The following is a 27,531-nucleotide window of genomic DNA, read 5'->3' as shown; positions in this document are numbered from 1 at the left end:
TCACCTGATTTTCTACAAGTCATCTACCTGGATATTTTTAGAAGGAAATTAGTTTCATTATTTTCATTCTTCTACTATTTTTAATCAAATACTTGTTCTTCTATCATGTGCCATGAATTGGGCAGTATAAAATACCATAAGCAAATAGTGTTACCCGGAAATGAATCTGATCAACTTTAATTCAAGATTTAAAGTAACAGCAGCTAAGTCAGTTAGCAAGGAAGCAAGCAAATTTATTAAGATTTATGGTCTGCCTTTGTTTAATTTCTAAGAAGTTATTACCATTTTAATGTTTTGTAAGTTCCTTCAGCTTAACTATTCCCACCGTTATGAATCAAGAGTGAAACTCTCATCTTCACAGACAGGTTGGATTTTCAGGAAATTTACATTGAATATTCATGAAGTATATTTTTCTGCCTTTCATGCAAGACTAGGTCAATTTGCATATTTGGGTTACTTTGAACACTACGGGGTTCATAATAAAAAAAAAAAAACATCTAAAAAGTGTCCTATGGCTACTTGGACGATCAAAAAGCCTGATCGTCCAAGTACCCATAATCAAAGCTGGTTTTTAGACGTATCTAAAACCAACTTAGGCCTTTTCCCTGCCACTAAATGCACAGAGAGAAAAGAGGTGTGTTTAGAGGAGGGGAAAGGGCGAGCAGTGGGCGGGAGGTGGGCCGACCTACCCTAGTCGTACAACAGGTATAACCAAAACAATCGGCACTTAGACCTGTTTCACTTAGACGAAATAAAACCAGGTCTAAGTGCCGAAAAACGGGCCGCTGAGCTGATGGCCGCTGGCGCCATCAGTTCAGCGGCCCGGCAACCTAACCTTAGCGGCAGGAGAGATGCCGCGGCAGTTCGGGTAGAGGAGTGATGGCATCACGGTAGGGGAGATGAGGCATCTCTCCTGCCGCGATGAATCACTCCCCCCCCCCAAACACAACATCGAGGCAAGAGGGAGTCCAAGCCCTCTTGCCCCAGGCACCCGCGGCACCCCCAACTCGTTCGGGCCAGGAGGGAGCCCAAGCTCTCCTGGCCTAGGCGACCCCCCTACCCCCACCCCCCACTACAGTACAGGCAGGAGGGATCCCAGGCCCTCCAGCCCTCGACGCACCCCCCTCCCCCCCAACGTCCGCCCCCCCAAGAACCCCCAATCGGCCCCCCCAGCCGATCCCCCCACCCCACCCCCCCTTCCCCGTACCTATTTTAGGTTGGCCAGACAGACGGGTGCCAAACCCGTTCGTCCGGCATGCAGCTCAACGAAGAATGGGGCTGGATTGGCCCAGGGGCACCAAAGCCCCGCCTCCTGGTGGGGCCTAAGGCGCATGGGCCAATCAGAATAGGCCCAGGAGCCTTAGGCCCCTCCTGTAGGCGGGGCCTTAGGCACGTGGCTCGGGTGGGCCCATGTGCCTAAGGCCCCACCCACAGGAGGGGCCTAAGGCTCCTGGGCCTATTCTGATTGGCCCAGGCGCCTTAGGCCCCACCAGGAGGCGGGGCTTTGGTGCCCCTGGGCCAATCCAGCCCCATTCTTCGTTGAGCTGCATGCCGGACGGACGGGTTTGGCATCCGTCTGTCTGGCCATCCTAAAATAGGCACGGGCAAGGGGGGGTGGGGGGGTCGTGGGGTCGGGTGGGGGGGCCGATTGGGGGTTCTTGGGGGGGTGGACGTTGGGGGGGAGGAGGGTGCGTCGAGGGCAGGAGGGCCTGGGATCCCTCCTGCCCGTACTGTAGTGGGGGTGGGGGTAGGGGGGTCACCTGGGCCAGGAGAGCTTGGGCTCCCTCCTGGCCCGAACGAGTCGGGGGTGCCGCGGGTGCCTGGGGCAAGAGGGCTTGGACTCCCTCTTGCCCCGATGTTATCGGGGGGGGTCGCGGCTTCAACAGGGCAAGAGGGCTTGGACTCCCTCTTGCCCCGATATCGTCGGGAGGGGGGGGTCGCGGTTTGACATGGCAGGAGGGCTTGGGCACCTCCTGCCTGGGTTGTTGTTGGGGGGGGAGGATTCTGTAACCGGTGTTGTTTTTGACAGACACCAGTTACAGAATCCAGCTTTTAGGCGAAGGACTGGCTCCTCCTTCGCCTAAAAGCCCTTCTGTTGGACGTTTTGTGTTTTTTTTTCATTATAGTTAAAAAGTGTAGACGTGCTGTGGGGGTACTTTTAGACGTAGTGGAGATTGGGCGTTTAGGCAGAGGAAGGCCATAATCAAAACATGGACGTATGTTTTGGTTATGGACACTTTCCCTGCTTCTGGGTTGAACGTATAGGGACTTAGGCCAAAAGGGGACTTAAGACGTTTTTTTCGATTTTGCCTCTCTACTTTTTTTGCAGTCCTTAAGGAGCAAAGCTGTCCTGATTATAAGTAAATGGAGAAGTCGATCCTTTTCAGAAGCCCAGGCTGGCATCAAACAAAATATGTATAACAAGAAAACAGCAAGCAGCCTGCATCTACATTTTACTTTAAAAAAGGTAGAAAAGTTTAAAATATATACACTAATTTATGACAAAAAGGTATAGCAATGTGAAGGCATTAAGCCTAGAAACAGAGCCATTGGGCATTTTGAAGCATTTGGTTGAATGAATTGTTTTTATAAAAGAATAAACCAACTTGGTCTGAAAGCAGAGCTGCCAAGTTATCCAGTTCCAGGGGACTTATTAGCCAGTCCTGATTTTGAATTTACATCCCAAAGCAGTGTGGGATTTATTGTCTCTGATTCTACCCACTGGAATCAGTTCTGCAAATTCCATATTGAATCAAAAGGTGGTTGTGACAAATCTCCCTCCTGGGTAACTTGGTAGCTCTGTGAATTCCAAACCCAAGTGTGCCACTTACAGTCATTCCATGAAGAGCTGTGCTTTCGACGCTGAAAGCGGCAGCTCTTGATGCGGCGTGTGGCAGCCTTCTGCATGTACACCGAGTTCTTCATGATGACTGGTTTTTTGGCTTCTAACTCAGCATTACGGATGCACTCTTCAAAGAACCCTGCCAACATTCAAGTGGGGGGGGGGGGGGAGAGGTGGGAAGAAAGGGAAGAAATATTATCAGCAGCAACACTGCAAAATAAATTAAGAACATAAGAAAGACCATTCTGAATCAGACCAAGGGCCATTCAGTCCAGCATCCTGTGTCTGACAGTTGCCAGATTCCAAAGAGTAGATATATTTCTCATACTTCATTTCCAGACATAAGCAATTGCTCTCTCAAGTCTACCTGACTAACAATGTTTATGGACTTTGCCTCCGGAAACTTGTCCATACCTCTATATTAGTTATCTTGACGGCATCCTCTGGAAATAAATTCCACAACTTAATTATATGTTGCATGGAACTCTCCTTCCCCCCCCCCACCCACACACACACTCTACTATCTGATTTCCATTTGCTGGTCATTAGTTATGTATTTAAGCATTCCATCCCACTCATAATTTTATAAACTTCTATCATATTTATCTCCTTTCAGTCATCTTTGCTCCAGCTGAAGAGCCCTAACATGTTTTGCCACTCTTCATAAGGGAGGTGTTCTATCTCCTTTATAATTTTAGTTTCAGTTTTTCTCTGAGGGGCTATACTTTTACTTCCCTCTTAGATACAAGAATTTGCTGTCCTTCAGTGACTGATCTCCATGTTTCCACTTTATTAGAAATGCAGACTCCTTCTTCATTTATACAATATGCCCTCTCTGCCAGTGAATGGAATGTTTGAGGTTCAGAGAGAAGAACAATAAAAATGACAAAGGAGTTAGAACACCTCCCTTATGAAGAATGACTAAAATGATAAAAGAGATAGAAAACCTCCCTTAGGAAGCGTAACTAAAATATTGTTCCCCCTTTTACAAAACCGTAGCACGGTTTTTAGCGCCGGCCATAGTGGTAACAGCTCCAAATTGTTGTAAGAACTCTGAATGTGGGAACTGTTGCCACTGTGGCCGGTGCTAAACACCGCACTATGGTTTTGTAAAAGGGGAGATAAAAGAGACAGAACACCTCCCTTATGAAGAATGACTAAAATGATAAAAGAGATAGAACACCTCCCTTTTGTAATATTTCCTCTATCATTTCAGCTTCTTTTATCTCAGGGGAGGGAGTGGAGAACAGAAAAAAAATTGCAGGCTGCTGCTCAGAAGTTATGCAGGTGCCAGCTCTACATCATCACCAAAATTTGCCTTTTCCTCTCTGAGCACACTGCTTGGACCTTTGTCCATATAACACTTTAAAAAAAAAAAAACCTTTACATCAGTATATATGTAGCAAACATGTCATACAGACTATGATTTGAACAGCAAGAAGCTTACCTATGAATAGGCAGCACTACAAATATTACACTCTGCCCTATAACACCAATACACCATCGACTTACAGGTACAAAAGAAGAAGTGGGACAGCTACAAATCTCTACACAGAAACTACATGCTATTAGAATACTACACCTCAGTCATATGCAAAACACAGACAGACCTTCATCAAACACAGAACAAGAGATCACACATTACAAACAGAAATATGAAGAAAAAAATTGAAGTTGGAACCCCAATAAATCAAACTTAACAACCTCTTCCTTTATATGAAAAAAATATTTTTAGTAATAATCCATGAATCAGACAAGGGTATAACTACAGCGAGCACTAGAACATGAAAACACCCACTGTAAAACTAAACAAGCCAGATTAGTACAGATTAATCCTGCACAGTCAACGCAGGATTTCATTCATGCAGAACTCAGATAAACCAGAATGGAATAAGTAATTTCCAAGTTTATTTAAAATTTGATAAAATCGCTTTTTCAAAATTTCAAAGCAATGTACAATAAAAATAGGGGGAGACAAACAATTGTTAGGGGAAACACTGGGCTCCTTTTACTAAGCTGCACTAGACGCTAACACCAGCATTAAGCTGGCGTTAGTTTTTGGCGCATAGCATGGGGTTAGCATGCGCGGCAATGCAGCGCACGCTAAAAACGCTAGCGCACCTTAGTAAAAGGAGCCCACTGACTTACTTCAAATGAAAGGAAAGTAACCCCTTTCTTTATTAATGCATAGCGCGGGTTTTAGCGCCGGCAGTGGCGGTAACTGCTCCGACGCTCATAGGAATTCTGTGAGCGTCGGAGCAGTTACTGCCGCTGCCAGCGCTAAAACCTGTGCTACATGTCATTAAAGGAGGGGGAAGGGAAGGAACTACAATCAATATAAGAAAGAGAACGAAGAATGGATAAAACATAGGGGAATCACATAGATGGTGCCTTGCCTGCGTTTTAAGTGTTGATGTCCTACTAATACTGGGATGAATTACTCAAAAGCAATAGGTAACTTTTTAGTTTCCCTTTAAACTTGTCAAGGGATTTTTTCCTCACTTACCTGGGTTCCTTACCTTAGTTCCAAATTTGAGGAGCTGTGACTAAGAAAAGTGTGTTATGCCTGGTGTTAATTGTTCTCAAGGATAGACTAGTGAGAAGGATCTTATCCTCTGATCATAGGGTTCGAAACGGATTGTAAGGGATAACAACTCTAAGAATAGTGGAGATTTGAATAGTTGGACCTTAAATGTGATTAGTGCCAGTTTATATGTAATTCTATGATTAATGGGGAGCCAGTGTGCGTTCTTTAGTAATGGTGTGATGTGATCAAATTTCCTTTTTGTAATTTTTATTGCAGTGTTTTGTATTATTTGTAATCTTCTAATTTCTTTTTGAGCAATACCCTTGTAGAGTGAATTGCAATAATCCAATTTTGATATTATCAGGGAAAGTATTAGGATGTTCAGTGTTGAAGTGTCAAGGAAGTTAACCAGGGATCTAATCATACGCAGCCTTTGAAAACAACTTTTGACAACTGCATTAATTTGATTGTGATAGTTGAGTTTGTGGTCAAGGACGATGCCAAGAATTTTTATCTTATTGACTGATTGAATCGGGGAGTTTTTGATCGAGATTGCAGGGGGGGGGATTGAGTCCTTCTTTCCAAGTAAAGAATATAGATTTTGTTTTTGTGATGTTCAAAGATAACATATTTTCCTGGAGCCATTGGTTTATTTTAGATAGTTTTTGGTTAATGTTATGGATCTCCTCGTCAGAGTCAGAGTTGACTGGATGAATAAGCTGAAAGTCGTCAGCATAGGTGAAAACGGAAAGCCCTATGGATTGACTCAGAGTTAGTAAAGGAGCTGTACAAATATTGAATAAAAGAGGAGATAGTATAGAAATATGTAGATTAACGTTAAACTAAACCACCAAGAAGCCAGACTCTGTATACACTGAAACATTCCCCTAATACTGTGCAAAATATAAAGATAGCAGATGTAAATTTGAAAAAAAAAGACAACTAACAATCACCACTTTACAAATTAACAAATAGAAATAAAACAAAAGATGGAAAATCAGATAATACCATTTAATTAGACTAGTGCATTTTTCAATTAGCTTTCAGATGCCAAAAAACACCTTCTTCAGGTCAGTACAGTATACTACAGTTATGGTATCCTGTCCTGACCTGAGGAAGGGGGTTTTGGTCTTTGAAAGTTAGTCAAAAGGATAATAAAAATTAGTCTAATAAAAAGATCTCCTTATTTCCATTTTCTATTTATAAATGTTTATCAACACAGCTACAATATTACTTTATCCTAAAGCAACAACAACAAAAATTCTTTATTCTATCTTTGTCATCTCTGGTTTCTACTTTTCCTTCACTTTCTTCCTTCACTTTCCTTCACTTTCTTCCTTCACTTTCTTCCTTCCATCCAGCATCTGCCTTCTTTCTTTGTCCCTTCCATAAACTGTCTACCCTCCTCCTTCCATTCAGCCTCTGCCCCCTCTCCTTTTTACTTGATTCATTCCAGCTTCACCCCTCAGTCAATTTTTCTCTCTCTTTTCTGTCTCCCCCCCTCCTCCCATATTCAGGCATGTCTCTCCTCTTCTTTCCTTCCTCATCCCATCCCACCCCATAGTCTAGCATCTCTCTCTCCTTCCCTTCCATCTCTCCCTTCCCCTCTTCCTCCAATGGTTTGGCATCTCTCTCCTCTCCTTTCCTTCCCTCCACCAGGTCTTGTATCTCAATCTTCCCTTCTCTTCCATTACTCCTCCCTCTCTCTCTCCCCCCCCCCCTCCCCACCCTATAGACTGGCATCTATCTCTTTTCCTCACCTTCTCCCCATGGTTGCATCTTTGTCTCCTTCCCTTCCATATCTCTACCCACACTGCCTGAATCTTAGGCCCATCTCCCAGTGCATTCTGGGATGCAATGAGTGGCCTAAGATTCCAATTGGCCAGATCCCCTAGGCCACCCCCCATAGGAGGGTCCTAGGGTATCTGGCCAATCAGAATCTTAGGCCACTCCCAGTGCATTCCAAAATGTACTGGGAGATGGCCCAAGATTCTGGTTGGCCCAGGTGCCTAGGGTCCCTCCTACAGGAGAGGCCTTAAGCACCTGGGCCAATCAGGCCTTTAGGTCCCTCCCCAGTGCATCCCAAGATGCACCGGGAAGGGGTAGGCCCGTCAATCTAGCGAAGGTGGCCCTGTTGGCCAGATGCAGGCAGGAGCCATTCGTCCGGCCAACTGAACCAGGTTAGGGGGGTCCTGGTAGGGATGGGAGGTCTGGGTGGAGTTAGGGGGTCCTGGTGGGGAAGGGGGGCTGGGTGAGGGCAAACTTTTGGGGGAGGTTCACAGGTGTCAGCAGGAGGGATTGGGCATCCCTCCTGCTGGTGAACTTTTGGGGGTGGGGGTATCGTCAGGAGGGACTGGGCATCCCTCCTGCCATGATGCTTGGGGGGGGGGGTTTGCAAGAGTCAGCAGGAGAGTGGCCATCTCTCCTCTGGCGATCATTCAGATTGGTCGAGGAGGCTTTGGGCAGGAGAGATTAGCCATCTCTCCTGCTGCGATTATTACAGGGCATGGGGACGGGTTACCTGGACTGCTGAGCTGATCGCAGCAACCGTCTAAGGTCTAAGCTGGTTTTAGATACATGTAAAACCCTGTTCGATTATCGGTACTTGAACGACCTGTCTTTTTGATCATCCAAGTGCCAATTTAGGTGGGTTTTTAGACATTTAAAAAAAAAAAATTATGTACCTCATAGTTAAAATAGACATAAGGTTACCTTTGTAAACTACTGACATTTCCTCCTGATTGTTCTTCATGTGCTGGGGTTTATAGGGCTCTACTGAAATGAGTCTTATTCTTAGGGATATGCAGTCATTTAAAACAACATAGGGAATACCAGAACATTTGCTTTATTTTGTGGCATATCTACTCTGAAGCAACAGAAAACCAACACATTTTCATTTTGTTTAAAGTTTGCATTTTAGCATGCCAAATAATTTAGCATACACTGAATGGTTTCATTGTGCACTACAGTACAGTGCTCCCCCGCGAATTCATGGTCAGAGGTTCACAGTCCCGGTCATTCGCGTTATTTTCCGACCGCGAATGACCGGGCAGGGGAGGCAGGAGAGGGCAGCTGGAGAGGCAGGAGAGGGCAGCCGGAGTGCTGGCGAGTGAAGGAAATCATTCGCTGTATGCACCGACCGCCTCTTCCTGTACTAAAGTCGAGCCTTACCAATCAGGAGCTGCATGTCAAAGCAGCTCCTGATTGGTGAGGCCCGACTTTAGTACAGGAAGAGGCGGTCAGAGCATACAGTGAGTGATTTCCTTTACTCACTGGTGCTCCGGCTGCCCTCTACTGCCTCTCCAGCTGCCCTCTCCTGTCTCCCCTGCCTACAAACTGTATTTGCGGTTTTTTGAAATTCACGGGGGTTCCTGGAACGGAACCCCCACGAATTTCAGGGGAGTACTGTATATCAATACAGTATGCTAATAAACAGAAATGAAATAAATCAATAATAGAAAATGAGACGCAGTAAAGTGCTAAACATTTTCCCTTGCATACCTCTCTTTACTCTGTGGTATGTTTGTTCATGGATGGCTCACTTACTTTTCAAATGAGTGACGTTGGCTTTCATTTGTTCTTCCTTTTCCTTGTTGCGGTCATGGGAGTTCAGACCTTGCTCTAAACTCTTCAGGGCTTCTTCAGCCTCTCTGAGTCTTTTCTCAAGATCCATTCGGACTTTCATCTCAGCCTAGAAAAGTGAGAGAACAAATGGGGGGAGAGGGGATATGAGAGACATTTAAATATCTTCATGGCATTAATGCACAGGAGGCAAGTTAAAAGGATTTAGGTTCACAAGTAATCTAAGGAAATACATTTTTACAGAGAGGGTAGTAGCAGTGGCATACCTAGGGTATGTGACATCCGGGGCCGATCATTTTTTAACCCCCCCCCCCCCCCCCCCAATATTAAAAAAATATTTTTAGTAATTTTATTTTTTTTATCTTGTCCTCCCCAGAGAGCTCAGAATGGATTACAGCTTAACATTCACAGTGTTACAATGTAACATTACATAGGGTTAAAACTTCTCCAACCCCATGCCCAAACTGTGAGGTAAACAAAATAAGCATAATAGACTGCCTCTTTCTTTTAGGTCCTGGCTCATGCTTGCAGTCTAACTCCAGCTTTGGCAGGATACACATTTCAAATCTGACATATTGTAATCACAAAACAGAAAATACAATTATTTTTTTCTACCTTTTGTTGTATGGTTATTTTATTATTCAAATTATGTTGGTCCCAGGCTCTGGTTTCTGTTTGTCTTCTGTTAACTTGCTCACCAGTCTCCTGCCCATTTGATAGTTTTTTTTCTCTGTGCTCACCATCCATCTTCCATCACTGTACCTTCCCTTCTACTGCCATATCCAACATTTTTTTCCCCACTGTCTACCATTTTCTTCTCCCTCTCTTTCTCTCTCTCCCTGCCTTGTGCTGTGGGTCAAACCTCTCTAGTCCCCTCCATGCAGCATCTCTCCCTTCCTCCCCTCCATTATCATGTGCAACATTTTTTCTCTCTCCCCCATGCACCATCTCTCCCTGCCTTCCACCCTATGTCCAACATTTCTCCTTCTCCATGCATGTCTTTCCCCCCCCACCACCACCATATGCAGGATTTCTCCTTCTCATCTCTTTCTATATCTTTGTTGCATCTCCCTTCCTCTTCTCCAGTCCATCTGCAACAATTATTCCTCTCTCTCCACCCACTCCCCTCCCCACACTGTACAGCAGCTTTACATCCCTCCCGCCTATCCTCCTGTGTAGCAGGGCAGAAATTTAGGAGGAGACTCTTGATCCTCTCTCCTCCTTGATTCCTCCCTCTAATCATCTCTCCTGCCATTACTACCACACATAAAAACAACTTTAAATGACTTCTTCACATACAAAACACAGACCTTTACCAAATATGGAACTGGGAACCCCAAGAAATTAAACTCAGCAAGAGAAAGAAAAACAGATATGCATTTTTTGTACTGAACACACAGGAGTCCTGAACCCAGAATCTCCTAAAATTAGTCACCTCCCTTGCTGGTGGAGATCCCAAAGCACTACCAGTTGAAGACCACTCTTCTAGTCTGGCAACCAGAAATCTCCAAGCTCTGCAGCTAGCAGCAGTATCCCTGAGCTGCTACCAGCTGCAGAGCTTGGACTGAAGGAAGAGGTCTTCAGTTGCCAGGGCTTTGGGATACCCTATCTGCTTAGTTATTTATATTTTGCATTTAGGCAAGGGGTATGGGGAAGAATACTAAGGAAAAAATCCTGAACACAACATCCAGAAATGGTTAACTTAGAGTCAGAGACTGCTGTTCCAGTCTCTAACATAGGAAGGCTTCTGTGTGAACATCAATGAAATTTGAAACTGTCAGCTCAGGGAGAGCCCTCTTTTCCTCCAAGGCTGAGAACATTTCAGCAGGCTTAGAACATTTCAGCATTCTTTTAATAAATGATTCTCTTTGTGAAAAGGAAAATGTATATTCAGAAATGAATGTAAACAGAACAAATGTAATTTCTGAAACTTTTAAACATATAAGAGGAATTTTCTTTGTCTAACTTTTAAAGACCACCTCTGTTTTTGGTTGGCCCACGGGCCAATGATGTCACACTGAGCCAAAGGTATATAATGGGGTATTGCAAAATATTGAGTTGAGCTCATTATCAAAAGGCCAGCATTTTGGCAACTATAACGACCTCCCGCTAATGCAACTGCTAACGCAATTATGCTTTATTCTTTTGGTTTCATAATGGAAAAATATAAACAATAACTAATAAAATACATAATTATATTTTGGTAAAACCTTTGCATTAGCATCATTTTGCATGTTTTTTGTTATTTTTCACACCTTGAGTGAAAGCTAGCAGCTTAATTGGCAGCTGCAGCTTTATGAGTGCGCAGGCATCCAATTCCCATGCTCAGGGAACAAGGGAAGAGAGGGGATATGCTGAAAATGGAGACAAATAGTGGCAAAGAGAAGAGTAGGGGCAAGCGGAAATTATAAGGATATGGACACAGAGAGAAAATGCTGAAAGGGGGAGGGGTAGATAGGAACATGGAGGGAGCAATGCTGAAAGGGGGGTAGATGGGTTTTAAAGAGGGAAGCAAAGCTGAAAGAGGCTAGAGGGGCAAACATAGAGTTATCAAATTTTTCTTGCGTAAAATCCGGACCCATTGACCCACCCCCTAGGCCCGCCCAGTCCTACTCAGCCCCATCCATTATGTCCACACTATGACTCTGCCCCGCCCCCTCAGCCCTCGTCAATCGAGAGGGCATCTGCGCTTGCACGGATGTCCCTTCCCGATGCGATCTGAAGAGGAAGCTTTTCAAAACCAGAACAAAGTGCCGGATTTTAAAAAGCCATCTGGACGCCCGGACATGTCCTCTACAAAGTACTACTGATTTTGATTAGTGGTTGTTTGAAAGCAGCTTTAGCATGTTTCTTACTTGAAATATTTTAACACAATTAATCTAATTTGTATTTTACATATTTTTTGTTATAATTTTATATTTCTATTTTGTTTGATGCTTTATTGTATTATATTTTTGTATTATCATTCATTATTCATTCATTAATTATCGTAAACTGCTTTAAAACCTTGCTGTATTATGTGGCATATTAAGTCAATAAATCAAATCGTTAAGCTATATGCACAAAAATATATGCACAACGTAGTGCAGGGGTTGACAATCTGTGGCTCGCGAGCTACATGCAGGTCTTCTTGTATGTGGCCACAGCTCTTTAGGCCCCGACCCTTTAATCTCCCTCCCAACCCAATAATCCCCCTCCCCCTGACCTACCGAGGTACCTGGTAGTCAAGCAGAGGTCTTTGTGGCAGAAGTGCAGCCCTCTCGCTTCTACCTCCTCGTGCTGCCTTCTAAAATAGCTGCCACGACCTCTCGCAGCTGCTTGCGGCATTTCCTGTAGTACTGCAAGCTGCCGTGAGAGGTCACGTCAGCCATTTTAGAAAGCAGCCGTGAGGAGGCAGGAGCAAGAGACCTGCACTCCTGCCACAAAGACTCCTGCTGGACCTTCAGCTCTCTCGATAGGTCCCGGGGGGAGGGGGAAGGGAGGGAGGGGGGATCATGGGGTTGGGAGGAAAATTAAAGGGTTGGGGCCTGGAGAGCGGAGAGAACCTTGTCTATGGGTTAGGAGGAGGGGGATGGGCAGGCAGGGAGGGAGGGAAGAGGTAAAGAGACCTACGAGAGGGAGTGAAGAAAGAGGGGAGAGAAGCTAGACCTTGGGGAGGGAAGAGAGAATATCTCAAACTCCCTTCTCTACCCATTGAGACTTTGTAAATTTGGGTCAAATTTTTAGGATAAATTGGCTCTTTGTTTTAAAAAGGTTACTGACTCCTGACCTAGTGCTACATGGTGCCTGCAACTAAGAGTTCCTTATTACCTTGGCCTCACTCAGCACATGAGGGCTGCATATGCAGTGGTACATACCTTGAGGTCTCTTTCTGTTTGCTGTTTCTCGGCAGTTAGCTCAGAGAGAGAGCTCTGAAGTGCCTGGGATTGCATGGAGTAAAACTCTCGCTCCTCCTCCAGGACTCGAGACCGCTCCTCATTTTCCTTCATTCTGATACACGATAAACAAATATGTTTACTACTGTGATATCTTAAAATAAATATCTTGTTTAAATAGCCATTTAGGTAACTTTTAAAACAATGGGACTCATTTTCAAAACAGAAAGATGTCCAAAAGGTGGCATAAAGTGGCACTTGGATGTTTTAATCGCCAAAATGTCCAAGTGCTGATTTTCAAAACAGACTTTTTAGAGTCTTGCATATCATTTTCCCTTCAGTATGTTTAAATCTTAATGGGGCATGTTAGAGGCATGATTTTGGCAAGATTGGGGTAGCCTTAGGACTTGACCATCTTGCAGAGAGAAACTTTTTTGAAGACATCCTGGGCTTCATTTAGACGTTCAGAGCTAGTCCTATTTTAAAAGTACATAAGGGCTGAAAAGGTACCCAAACTGCCCAGATGACCGCTGGATGTATGAAAGCATGACCCCCACCCCCACCACCATATACACACTCCCCCAGTGGTCACTGACCCCCCTCCTATCCCCCAAAGGTATGAAAGAAAATTGTACATACCAGCCTTTATGACAGCTGCAGATAGAGGAAATCCTAATAAAGCAGCAAGCAGGTGTCTGGAACAGTGGCATAGCAAGGGTGAGAGGCACCCGGGGCGGTGGAGCCCCCGCTCCTGCCTGCCGCATGCGCTCCCCTTTCCCCATAGCTCTCCCTCTGATGTCACTTCCTATGTGCGGCACCCGGAAGTGACGTCAACGGGAGAGCCAACGGGGTTGCAAAGAGCACGTTGTTGACCGCTGTGAACAACTTCAACTAGAGATATGGGGGAAGGGGGTGTACATGTGGAGGGGAAGAATGGGAAGAGGCGGGAGGCAGAGAGGAAGAGAAGTGTTGGCACCCCCATCAACATGGTGCCTGGGGCGGACCGCTTCCCCCTCTTACTACACTACTGGTCTGGAGTAGCCTTGTGGAGGGTGTAATGAACCTTAGAGGGGGGGGATTCAGGCCCATATCCCACCCTACTCACTACATTTATGGTGGAAAGTGTGAGGTCACCAAAACTCACCTAAAACCTACGGTACTGCAATATATGTGCCACCTGGAGCCATAAGCACTATTGGGGTGGTAGACAGGTGAGTATAGTAGGTTTTGGAGGGCTCACCATACATTAGAAGGAGGTTATGGTGAGATATACTTCTGGCACCCTTTATGTAAAGTTTACAGCTGTGCCCTCTAAGGCACCCTGCTGCTCTGTTGGCATGTCTGTGTGGCCAGTCCATTAAAATTTTGACCTGTCGCATGTCCAAATGGGCTTGCTTTGGACATTTTTATTTTCAAAAATGGCTAAAAAAGATAGATGTCCTAAGGACCATTATGTCTAGCTCAGTTATTTTCGAGAGAAAAAAAAAAGATGACTTGTGGTTTCAAAAATGATCGTTTTCCCGACCTGACTTTTGGACATCCTTGCAGAAACATCCAAGGTCAGACTTAGATGTCCTATTGATATGCCCCTCCACATGCATGCATTACTTATAGAAAACACAATTTTGAATTTTTCCAGAACTTTCTTCTATTATTTGCTATCTCAGAGTTGGAAAGAGCAAAACATTTCTTTTCTTTTCTCTAGTTTGCTCATGAATCACACTTACATAATAGAGGTCTAGCAGTGATGTATTTGAACCACACCGCACCACTGCTATAAAAAGAAGGGGTTTCCTGATAGGCGGCAAGAAACATAGAGACAGTGGTATACCCAGAAGTTATTTTTTTTTTTTGGGGGGTGGGGTGGGGCATGTTTTTAACCTGAGAGGTCTGAATTGTGCTAGTTGCACTCTTATCAATAAATAATGCCTTCAAGTGTACCTAAATATGGATTTCTAAGTAGCCTGTAAGAGCTGTCATCTTTTGTAGGCGAAATTAAAACTAATTATGTTAAGCACTTACTGGTGCTTTTGTCAGGGCTGATGCTAACTTTTTTACTGCATGCTGTGCTCCTACCCAATGGATTTCAATGGATCCCTTCACAAATTTGTGTTTTATCCCGACAATAACTTCATGAGAATCTGAATACCTTTTACACATGTAGTGGGAACGGAGTAAGGCTACCAGATTTCTACATTTATCCCCTCCTTTACAAAGCCACGCTAGAGTTTTTAGCGCTGCCCGTGGTGGTAACAGCTCAGATGCTCACAGGAATTTTATGAGCATGGGAGCTGTTACCGCAGCGGCTGGCGCTAAAATCCCTAGTTCAGCTTTGTAAGGAGGGGGTTAATTATTTATTTCATTAAAAAATGTATAACCCAACCCATCTACAAGGCTGGAAAGCACATCCAATCAATCAAAAGCAGGTAAAACAATACAAATAAACCACTCAAATAAAAAATTCAAACACAATCCAGGAGGAGATAACTTTTAGGACTAAACATTTTGAAGCCAGTGTAATGCAGAATGGAACAAACATTCTTTTGTCAGTGGAAATTGGGCCCATGTGGTCTACAAATTGGGCTTTCTAGAATCCTCTCTTCCTGGTATCCAAGACCTCGCCTTTGGACTGACATCTGCTTTTCTTATCTGATATGCTCATGTTTATACTGCTTTGTCAATCCCCCTGCCACAGCCAGAGACCTTCACCTGCTCCCTTTTCAGATAGTAACTGAGGGAAAGAAACATTCCTTTATTTCTGTGGAGATGCATGTTACCCTGGCCAAGTTCTGTATATATATATACAGTTGATTGGTCATCCTGGTCAGACCCTGCCCCACCAAGGCTGAGCAGGAGTATAACTGCACCATGTACTAGTATTTTAGGGAACTTCTTTGGAGCTTTTTTGTTCTTTTCTCTTTTGGCTTTTATTTCCAGATATTCCATTTCTGTGCACTCTAGAGATACAGCCACAAGTCTCTGCAGGCTAGACCCTTCATTGCCCCCTCCCCATGTATAGTTGATTAAAGACTGCCATGAATACAGTACTATCCATCTGTAATCAGAAGCTGTGTGTGTGTGAGCTGATTATTCTGCTGGCGTCACATTAAAGGTATCTATCATATGTCATTTTCTGGATGAATGTGTGAGTTTGTAGTCTATACACATTTGTCATTTGAAAATACTTAAGAACCTACAAAGTACAATCTAGATCATGTGCCAACTGCCAAATACATTATGAAGCAATACAAAATCCTGCCTCACTTAGAGCCTTTAGCAAACATCATATATGACAGTAAAACCCAGAATCACATAGTACCAATCTTACTCTATTCTGTTCCACAGATTTATATTCTGTCAGGTTTTGCAAGAATTCAAGGTAGATTACAAGTTAAGATATCACCTAACATTAGTTGAGAATTACATTATAAAATAAAAACAACACCTTTTAAAAACCACTTATAGAATTTAAAAAAATGTAGAGAATAACTAGGTTTTCAAAGCTTGTGAAAGAATATATAATACAAAATTAGTCTTATCTGTAAAGGAATCATTCCATGGTCCATCTAGCCCGGTATCTCGTCTTCATGATGGCCAATCCAGGTCACAAGTACCCAGCAAAAACCCAAATAGTAGCAACATTCTTTGCTACTGATCCAGGGCAAGCAGTGGCTTCCTCCTGCTTTTGTTTGTAAAATCTCAAACTGAGACCAAAATTTCTGAAGAAATAATAAGGTCGCTATTCTGCAAGTGTTTTACTGACCTCCACCAGTGCTAAACCTGGAAATTTAATGCCAGGCCACCAGCATTGAACTTCTGGGTTTGCAGAACTGGGCAACGCTTAGCTAGTTAAGTGAAATATGCAGCAGTTAACCAGCTATGGGTTAACACAAAGATAGGACTGACTTTTATGTGGTCCTATTTCAGTGGATAGTATGGGGGTTGGGGGTTCTCTGCCCCCCCACACCATGCTCACACCCTCCCTTCCCCACCTCCTGTACCTCTTTAAAATCTTTGCCAGTGTGAGTAACTATTCTAGCCTTCTGCTTTTGCCAGCATTACTCCCTCTGAAATCACTTCTGAGTTGCGAAGCCAGGAAGTAATGTTAAAAGGAAAGACAGCGCGAGCAGCAAGCTAGAGAAACTGTTCAAGCTAGCAAAGATTTAATGAGGTATGGGGTGGGAATGGAGGTAACAAATATGGTGGAGGGCACAGGAGTGGGGGAGGGCAGAGAGGAGGGTGCGATGGGGGGCTCCTTCATAAGAACATAAGAACATAAGAACATAAGACTTGCCTCTGTCGGGTCAGACCGGAGGTCCATCGTGCCCGGCAGTCCGCTCACGCGGCGGCCCCTCAGGTCCAGGACCTGATAGTGCTCCTACCCTAAAACTCACATATGCTTTTCGCTTTTGTCCTGTAGTGTAACCTTCTATCTATACCCTGTAATCCCCTTCTCTTTCAGGAAGTCATCCAGTCCCTTTTTGAAACCCAGTATTGTACTCTGTCCTATTACCTCCTTTGGAAGCGTGTTCCAGGTGTCCACCACCCTCTGAGTGAAGAAAAACTTCCTTGCATTCGTTTTGAATCTGTCCCCTCTCAGTTTTTCTGAGTGACCTCTTGTTTTTGTTGTCCCCGCTAGTCTGAAGAATCTGTCCCTATCCACCCTCTCTATGCCTTTCATGATTTTATATGTCTGTATCATGTCTCCTCTCAGTCTCCGCTTTTCCAGGGTAAAGAGCCCCAGTTTGTCCAACCTTTCGGCATATGAAAGGTTCTCCATTCCCTTTATCATCCTAGTTGCTCTCCTCTGGACCCTCTCAAGTATCGCCATGTCTTTCCTAAGGTACGGCGACCAGTATTGGACACAGTATTCCAGATGCGGTCGCACCATTGCTCGATACAATGGCAGGATGACCTCCTTCGTTCTGGTAGTGATACCTTTTTTGATAATGCCCAGCATTCTGTTCGCTTTCTTTGAGGCCGCTGCACATTGCGCCGCTGGCTTCATTGTTGTATCCACCAATACCCCCAGGTCTTTTTCTAGGGTGCCTTTCCCCATCTCCCTTCCTCCCATCGTATAGCTGTACATGGGGTTCCCTTTCCCGATGTGCAAGACCTTACATTTCTCCACATTGAAGCTCATCTGCCATCTTTTTGCCCACTCGCACAGTTTGTTCAGGTCGCTCTGTAGTTCTTTGCATTCCTCAACAGTTTTGACCCTGTTGGAGAGTTTTGTATCGTCCGCGAACTTGATAACTTCACATTTCGTGCCCGTTTCCAGATCGTTAATGAATATATTGAACAGCAGCGGTCCCAACACTGACCCCTGGGGGACACCACTCGTGACCTCTTTCCAGTCAGAGTAGTGTCCTTTTACTACTACCCTCTGTTTCCTATCCATCAGCCAATTTTGGATCCATCTGTGGACGTCCCCTTCCACCCCGTGGTTCCACAGTTTCTTCAGCAGGCGCTCGTGGGGTACCTTGTCAAAGGCTTTTTGGAAATCCAGATAAACTATGTCAATGGGGCTACCTTGGTCCAAATGTTTGCTTATCCCCTCAAAGAAATGTAGTAGATTCGTTTGGCACGATCGTCCTTTATAGAAACCGTGCTGGCTTGATCTCATCAGTTTATTTTTTTCTATATGCTCATTGATACCCTCCCTGATCAGTGATTCGACCATCTTCCCTGGAACTGAGGTCAAGCTCACCGGTCTATAGTTCCCCGGGTCGCCTCTCGATCCTTTTTTGAAGATTGGTGTAACATTTGCTATCCTCCAATCTTCCGGGATTATCCCTGATCTTAAGGATAGGTTGCAAATATGCCTGAGTAACTCCGCTATTTCGTCTCTGAGCTCTTTCAATATCCTCGGGTGGATCCCATCTGGGCCAGGAGATTTGTCGATTTTTAATCTATTTATCTGCCTTAGAACGGCTTCGAGGCTTACCTCCATGCATGATAATATACCCTCCTGATCCTCCTTGAAGATTTTTTCTGGTTCCGGCACGCTGGATGTGTCTTCTTTTGTAAAGACCGACGCGAAGAACTTGTTTAGTCTATCAGCCACCTCTTTTTCCTCCTTCACCACTCCTTTCTTGTCTCCCTCATCCAGGGGTCCCACCTCCTCCCTTGCTGGCTGTTTCCCTTTTACATATCTGAAAAATGGTTTAAAGTTTCTTGCTTCCTTGGCTAGTCTCTCCTCGTATTCTTTCTTGGCTTTTCTGACCACTCGGTGACATTCTTTCTGATGCTCCCTGTGCTCTTTCCAGTTTTCTTCCGTTTTGTCCTTCTTCCACTTCCGAAATGATGTTTTCTTGTCTCCTATCACTGTCTTTACTTCATTGTTTATCCATGCTGGGTCTTTAGTCTGATTCTTTTTGCCTCCTTTCCTAAATCTGGGTACATATAGGTGTTGTGCCTCGCTTACTGTGTCCTTGAGTAGGGACCAGGCTTGCTCCACAGACAGAGCTTTCTTGTAGCTGTTTCTGAGTTTCTTCTTCACCATTTGTCTCATGGCATCATAGTTCCCTTTTCTGAAGTTAAACGCTGTTCCCTTTGTTCTCTTCCCCTTTGGTAATCCTACTTCCACTTGGAACAGAATCATGTTGTGGTCACTGTTTCCTAGCGGTCCCATTACTTCCACTCCCTTTGCAGGTCCTTTAAGCCCGTTGAGGATCAGGTCCAGGATCGCTGCCCCTCTCGTTGGAGTCTGTACAAGTTGTTCCATGAAACAATCCTGGACGGCTTCCAGGAACTCCGTTTCCTTCGTGCATTTTGAATTTCCAAGATGCCAGTCTATCCCGGGATAGTTGAAATCTCCCATAACTATAGTGTTGGCGCTCTTGCATTCCCTCCTCAGTTCGGCTACCATTTCTGTATCCTCTGCTTCAAATTGCCCAGGTGGACGGTAGATCAGACCCATCTTTATCTCGGATCCGTTTTTTCCTGGTATTTTAACCCACAATGACTCTAGTTGTCCATTTACCGCTGCTGTATCCACACTGGTTGAGTGAATGGTTTCTCTTATGTACAGTGCTATTCCGCCTCCCTTCTGATAATTCCTATCTTTTCGGTAGAGTTTATACCCTGGCAGTACTATGTCCCATTTGTTTTCCTCGTTCCACCATGTTTCCGTGATCCCTATGATGTCTAGGTTCTCATTTTTGGCCATGACTTCCAATTCTCCCATTTTGTTCCTTAGGCTCCTTGCATTAGTGTACATGCAGTTCAAGTCCTGGCATTTAGTCTTCCTCGCTGTTTTCCCATGTGCTTCAGTCCTCTTTCTGTCCTCTTCCTGGCCAGCCAACTCCTGTATTTTATCTCCTTTGTCCTCCCTTTGTGATATGTTTCTATTGCCTCGCCCATGTGGCATGTTCGTATTTACTACTTCCTGAGCCTTCCATTCTTCCTGATCCTTTTTGACTTCCCCTTGTAGTATGTTTATCATGTCCTCCTCCCTCTTCATCTGTCTCCCTTGTTGTTTCATAACCTGTTGCTGTTCACATGTGTCTGCCCAGCATTTATCCCCCTCAGTACCTTCACTGGGTACTGGGTCCCGAACCGTCGATATCAGTTCGACTGTCGGCTTTCCCCTTCCATTTAGTTTAAAGCTTGCTCTATCGCTCTTCTGATGTTATTTGCTAGTTGTCTAGTTCCTGCCGTGCTCAGGTGCAGACCATCCTTCTTGTAGAGCTTGTTCTTTCCCCAGAACGTTGTCCAGTTCCTCACGAAGAGAAATCCCTCTTCCTCACACCATCTCCTCATCCAAGCATTTATTGATTGTAGTTCCGTCTGCCTCTTCGTTTCTGCCCTCGGTACTGGCAGGATCTCTGAGAAGGCTATCCTCTGGGTCCTCATCTTCAGTTTCCTTCCTAGGATCCTGAACTGTTCGGTCAGTGCATTCTTGCTGTAGTCTCTCCTGGTGACATCGTTCGTCCCGACGTGAACTATCACTGCTGTCTCTTCCGTCTCTGTTCCCTCCAGGATTCTTTCAATTCTGTCCACGATGTCCTTAGTTCTTGCTCCTGGGAGACAGGTCACTAGCCGATCCTCTCTCCCTCCTGCTACGTGACTGTCTACTTGCCTTAGGATTGAGTCTCCCACTAGGATTGCAGATTTCCCCTTTTTTAGCCTCCGTTGCGGTCGCAGGTCTGTGTCCCTGGTGTTCCTCATTTCTTCTCGCTCTAGGCACTGAGAGTGCCTCTCCTCTTCTTTCCGCAAAATTCCTCCGTGGGTATCCTCAGATTCTTCTTGTCTTCTGCTCTGTGTGTCCTCCTCGTCTCTCCACTCCTCGTGTGCCTGCCCTTCCACTCTCCTGTAGGCATCATCAATGAACTTCTCGAGCTCCCAGACCTGTTCCTCGCTGCGCCCTTCTTGCGTGAGGTCTTCGGCTGTCTGGAAGGGGTCTTCTGAGATGTAGAGTCCCTCTAGTTCCTGGATCCTCAACTTCAGATGCCTGACTTCACTCCTCAAGCTCTTCAGTTCCTGACAACGCCCGCACACATATGACTGCAACCCGGAGGGGAGGTAGTCGTACATGTGGCAGTCCGTGCAGTACACTGGGAAGCTCATCCTCTGTGTTCCTTCAGCTTGCATTCTTGTCTGCCCTTTAGGAGTCCTGACGCTAGTATGTTCACCCCTGTTCCTGGCTCTTCCTTACCTTCTTCGTCCTCTGCTCCTTTGCTTGTGCGTGTGTGTTGTTTGCCTCTTGTACGCCTTGTGTTTGCCTTCTCCGCTTGCTCGTGTATTTGTGTTTTTCCTTGGTTCCTCTTTATCTTGTTCAGCTGTGCTTGATGCTGAGCACCTCCTACCTCCTACCTTCGCTACGCCACTGTCCTATTGATATGGTTAATCTGGCCAGTTAAGTTCTAAATATCAGCACTTAACTGGCCAAGTGTTAACTCCACCCTGGAATGCCCCCCCCAAACAGCCAGTTTTGAGTTTGGCACTAAGAGATTATTGTCAGTGGCGCTAACCAGTTAAATGGCACTGAAAATGACCATTTTGACTTGATTAGGTGATTTAACAGGCTAGGAGCCATTTGTGGCCAGTTAAATCATGTTGAATATCAACCTCAATGTTTTTAAACATATTGAAGAGTAATTTTGAGAAGTGGCCACTGAACTAATCGACTGAACAAAGTAAGATTTCTTTGCTACGTTCAGAGCTAATTTGCACTGTTTAATCTGCTTCCTCCAGTTTGAAAATATATGCAGGCCCTTGGATTTTCTCCAAGCCCTCTTATATTTCTGTAAATCTAAAGAATACCAGTGTGGCACCAAGTCCCAGCATTTTTACTTAAATTGATCCCAGTTATGCTCATTGGCCTGGTCACAGCAGCATGCAACGCTTATGATTTCAATTCTGGTACATGGTATGAATTCCATAAGTCTCATTCTTTCTCTATGCAGATATACTGTCTTCACACCAAGCACAAAAAATACACCAAAATACACTTTCATTAAGACTGTTATCCACAGGTTTATCCACACCATAGACAGCACCTGGGAAAGATACTCCTGGGATCTGTGCCTGGAAAAAACATCACTTATGGTTTCAAACTTCATTTACAGTCTTTCACATCTCAGTGCTGCCAATATGAAGAGTAAAAATGTAAGCGCCAGCAAACAGCAGGATATTGCATATTGCTCTTTGGTGGATGTACTTATCACGACAATGAATGGGGGTGTCCTGGGAGCATGTTTAGGTCAAAAGAGGGAAATAACATACACAAATTACATTTTCAACTCTTTATGTTCCATGAAAAAGGACCTGCAGAGAAAGCAGGTGCAAATGCCCATGGATTCAAAAGCCTCTCTTTGGAAATGTGTGCATACTCTATGTTAGAAGTACCTGTAGATATTGTTCAATGTGAGAATTTGAAAAGTGCCCCTAGATGAGTAAGATAAATTCTGTCAGATCCATTGGGGGAGGAGGGGTCCTACTCACTTTCTTTGGAGTGAAGATAGGTTCAAGAGGAACAGAAATGGGCTTGTGTTCTCCTCTTAATAAAACTGGTAACAGTAACAGAGAAGGAAAGACTGTTAATGACAGATCAATCAGAACTCAGTGGATGGTAAATGAATGGAGTTAACTAAAAGGAAGGATGGTAGAATATTCTGAATCTGGCAGGTTACAGGAATCAAAGCAACATAATTATACCAAAGGAAGATCATGTCAAACAAATATGATCAAATTTAGCATACGGTTAAATCAAGGTAACTGCTGGATGTGGATGCTTAGATTTTAGAAAGATTTTTGTCACTTCCATGTAAAATGTTCATAAATAATTTGAGCAGTCTGCAATAGTGAACTGGGTTAGAAAATGATTATGTGAGAAGTAACAAAGGATGGTGTAAATGTTTACTACAAAGAGGGCTTTCTGTGAAGTAGCACAGGAATCATACCTGGATCTAGTACTGCTCAATAATTTTAAAATTGACATTGCAGAACGGTTCATAGAAAATGATTGACTTTGTGCATATGGCACACTTGGTATGAAAGTCTACAACAGATGGAGCAGAAAGAATTAGAAGTAATCTGTAGAAAGCTGAGCAGTGGTCAAGAGTTTGGTCATTACAAGATAATGCAACAAAGTGCACCCATGAATTTAAAGACACAGAAATTCAAGAAAACAGTATGTGTCCTCTTGGACCAGTCCTAAACCTCCTCTTCAGCTGCTGTGGATTTGCCCTTTTCAGGTCCTCCTGTGAGTTAGGGATCAGCACATGCTGATCACATTTGTGCAGTCACAGGTCTACCCATTTCAGCATATGCATATAATGCCGCCACCACCACAAATCTGGCCATACTCTTGTGCTGGCAGGGGTTAAGGACCTCGCGCTGATGCTGTCAATGCCCCAAGTCTGTCCTTATTCTTGTGCTGGTGAGGTTGGGGACCTTATACTAGGGTTACCAAACATCTGGATTTCCCCAGACATGTCCTCCTTTTGAGGACATGTCCAGGGTTCGGACGGCTTTTCAAAACCTGGCACTTAGTCTGGGTTTTGAAAAGAAATCACGTTGGGAGGGAGTATCTGAACACACGCATGATGTCATCATGTCACATACGCACATACACAGATGCCTTCCTGCCTGATGAACAGGCAGTGGGGGGGGGGGGGGGGCGGGGCTGGGGGCAGAGCTGAGGGAAGAACTTGGGCGTAACGGGGCGGACATGGGTGGAACTTGTCAGGCCTGGGGGGCGGGTCTAGGGGGTCCAGATTTTACTGACTTAAACCTTCATTCTGCCACAGCCATGAGCTTGGCCCTCATGGCAGGATTTGGAGACTGTGTGTGTCCATCAGCTCATGTGTACAGAAGGAGGGATGAAGACTTAACAGTGGGTGCTTTGACTTCATATGAAATAGATCTAAAATAGATGTGACAATGATTTTTTATAGGTCATTGGTTAGTCCTCATTTAGAATACTTTAGATAATTGTGGAGGTCATATCTTCAGGATTTACATACGGTAGAGGTGGTCTAGAGAAGAACAGAGAATAGCACAGAAGTAGGCCCATAAGCTCTATGAAAAGAAACTCAAAGAATTAAATACTATATAGTATATAAACAGTTTTTATATACAGAATTTCCTTTTAACTGGAAATTGTTAGCTTCTCTTATACATTTAGCCCTTTGTTTTTATTTGAATGGGGAGAGGAGAATTGAGTATGGCATGGAGGGATGGAGAGGTACCATCACCCCCACCAAGATGACCCCCTCCATCACTATGCCACTGCATTGAGAACACTGCTAGGGGGTCAACCGGTGCCATTTTGAACCTGGCAACCTAGGGGACTGGTGTGACTGTGTATCCTTCTAGCCTCCCACTGTTAGACACCAGAGATTGTGGATGTAGGCTTGGGGGTGTCTTCGGGAGGGGGTGGAGTCTTTGCTGGAGGAGCCACTCATTCAGCACTATTTCTGGTCCCTTTAAAACTAGAAGTATCAGGATGCATGTTAGTGGGCTCAGTGCTCCCAGGAAGGAAAAATATGCCAGATCAAAACTGGTGTTATATTTCCATGATTAACACAGTGTGCAAATTTCATTGAAGCTGCAATATTCATTTACGCCTGGAGTTTCTAATGTATGGTGCTGAGTTACTGTAGGTTAAAGACTCCCATGGTAAATTAAACTGTGGTATGATGTGATATTTTATCAGAGCTTAGTAACTTCCCCCCTACATATCTTTTCTGCCATGGTTATCTCCCAACATTCATATTCAGCTGGCAGTGGTAAGTGTTTTGCTGACTGCTGTCGGCATTATTCCCAGCTATTCAATGCTGGTCCATGTTTGGGCTTCAGCATTAAATATCTGGTTTATGTGGCACTGACTGACAGATGGCCGGTTAAGTCGATATTAAGAACGTAACCTTGCCATGGGTTGCCGCATAAAGATAGGACTGTGTTTTATGTGGTCCCATTTATGCAGTTACCCTGGACAGTTAAGTGCCGAATATGAACACTTAACCCCCTGAAATGCCCCCTAAATAGCTGGAGAAAACACAGGCATTAACTGCTAATTTTCAGCAGCAATAACCATTTAAGTGCCACCGAAAAGAAGCAGATAACCCCAAATAAGCAATTTAACTGGTCCGTGGCCATTTCTGACCAGTTAAATCATTTTGAATATTGACCAGTTAGTCTTTCCACTATGGCTTTGTCCTCTCTGACTGATCCTCTTTATCTCTTAGAAACATAATTGTTTAATGGTCCAACTGATTGCTTCACAAGTTTTTTTGTTATGAATGTCCTTGAAGCTGATATGTTAGTTAGATGGCAAATGCTTTGCACCACTGTTTATGCTTTTTTCTATCTTATTCATTTGTGTCCACTTTTCATTTCTTCATTTCAGCCTGTATAATAGTTTGTTTTGTTCTCATGGGTTCATACTGAAAGGCAGCCAGATTCTAAGCCAATTCATTATGGCTGTGGGAGATTTGTGTTTTATAATGATGAGACATTTCCTAGTAATAGGTAATACAGTGCCAAGAAATAATAATAACTTTGTTACTCCTGCAGCTGAGCTGGTCCATTAGTCCAGCAGTACCGTGGTATTCTCTTGTAGGCTTGATTTCTTAACTGGCTTCTATACCTTGGGATGACTGTGCTGTTGGAGATTACCTCACATGATGGACAATCCAGCATTGTTGATAGAAAATAACACTATTTTCAACTGTTTTAATGCACATCTTTAAAAAAATCCAACAAGGTGGCCAGAGCTGCACCTGCCAACTCTGTGTGAGCCCCATTCACCTATGCTTAAGCATGGTTTTCATGTCTGCACCATGCCAACCATATTGGCAGCCAAACATGATGGAGTCTTGGTTATAACTAGGGCTGAACAAATAATGCATTAATAATGCTGTTAATTGTTCAGTGCTATTAAAATAATTAATGTGATTAACTTGGGCCATGCTTCCTCCTTTCCCTTCCAGTGTGCTCCACTGATCCTCCCTCATGCTGTTGGCCCCATTCAGAGCTGCTGCTGTTGCCTCTGACCACCCTCCACCACAGACCTGCTAGTAGGCTGCTCCCCTCCTGGAAATGTTCTAGTATCACTGTCCACCCATTCCCCAGAAAGCTACAGGTACCACTACCCCTCCACCCCGTAGAACTGTTGGTGCTTTTGTCCCCCCTCCTCCCTAGAGCTGCTGGTACCTCTGACCCCTTCCTCTGTGAGAGCTGCTGGTGCCATTGACATTCCTCCTCCCCCCCACACACACACATACACAAAGAGCTACTGGTGCTGCTGAGCCCCTCCTAACTTCAGAGTTGCTGGTGCCACTGACCCCCCCCCACCTCCCCTTAGCTGCTGTTGTCACTGCTGACTCATTCCCCCCACCTCAGAGCTGCTGTTGCCTCTGCCCCCATCCCTGTGAGAGCTGCTGCTGTTGTCGCTGGCATCCCCTAAACCTCGAGAGATGCTAGTGTTGCTGGGACTCCCTAAAAGCAGGTATTGCTAATGGTAAGAGTTGGGAAATGCACAATCACAGGTAGCAGCTATACTGTTCACGCTCTCTCCTTAGCTGAAATCGTATTGCAAGTGGAGTGAATAGCTGCATATTAAACGGCTTCCTCCTTCTGTGCCTGCCTTCAGTGAACTGCTTATGTGAACCGTGGGCAGTAGTGTAGTGAGGGTGAGAGGCACCTGGGGGGGTGCCCCTCCCCTCCACATACGCGCCGCTTCCCTTCCCCCGCACCTGTGTCGGCTCTTCCTCTGATAACAGGGAGCTAGGCAGGGCAAGGCGATTGTGTGCCATGGGAACTGGGGGTGGGGCTGCACAAAGTGATTAAGGCGGCTTAAGCTATTATTAAGATGGCTTGGGGAAATCCACTGCTTATTCGTAGGATAAGCAGCGTAAAATCTGTTTTTCTCCTTGGGATCTTGCCAGGTACTTGAGACCTGGATTGGCCACTGTTGGAAACAGGATACTGGTCTTGATGGACCTTCAGTCTGTCCCAGTATGGAAACTCTTACGTTCTTATGTCCTTATGTGATTTAGTGCCATGGGGGTGGGAGCGGGGGCTGAGCAAGATGATTGTGTACTATGGGGATGGGGGAGAGCAAGGTGATTGTGTGCCATGGGGGTGGTTGGGTTACACAACTTGACTGTATGCCATGGCAACCTGGTATGGTAACAGAATAGTGTTACGGTAATTCTTTGGGATGCAAAAGTTTGCTAGTTTTACCCCTATATTGT

The 27,531-nt window shown here is 44.7% G+C and overlaps 1 protein-coding gene across 4 annotated transcripts in view; it reads right to left on the bottom strand.

Annotated features, from left to right (window-relative positions):
* Positions 1–27,531, bottom strand: part of PLEKHD1 (pleckstrin homology and coiled-coil domain containing D1) — a 110,925-nt gene that overhangs the window by 734 nt on the left and 82,660 nt on the right. For all 4 annotated transcript variants that reach the window (XM_033952356.1, XM_033952358.1, XM_033952357.1 and 1 more), the window contains exons 10-12: positions 12,809–12,941; positions 8,916–9,060; positions 2,832–2,981 (exon numbers count right to left, since the gene is read on the bottom strand). In XM_033952356.1, the coding sequence (XP_033808247.1) occupies positions 2,832–2,981; positions 8,916–9,060; positions 12,809–12,941 (428 nt within the window). The remainder of the gene's footprint in view (positions 1–2,831; positions 2,982–8,915; positions 9,061–12,808; positions 12,942–27,531) is intronic.

This window comes from Geotrypetes seraphini, chromosome 7 (genome assembly GCF_902459505.1).
Source record: "Geotrypetes seraphini chromosome 7, aGeoSer1.1, whole genome shotgun sequence".
Classification (NCBI taxonomy): Eukaryota; Metazoa; Chordata; class Amphibia; order Gymnophiona; family Dermophiidae; genus Geotrypetes; species Geotrypetes seraphini.
Note: the sequence above shows the minus strand (reverse complement) of the source record. Positions and strands in the feature narration are given on the sequence as shown.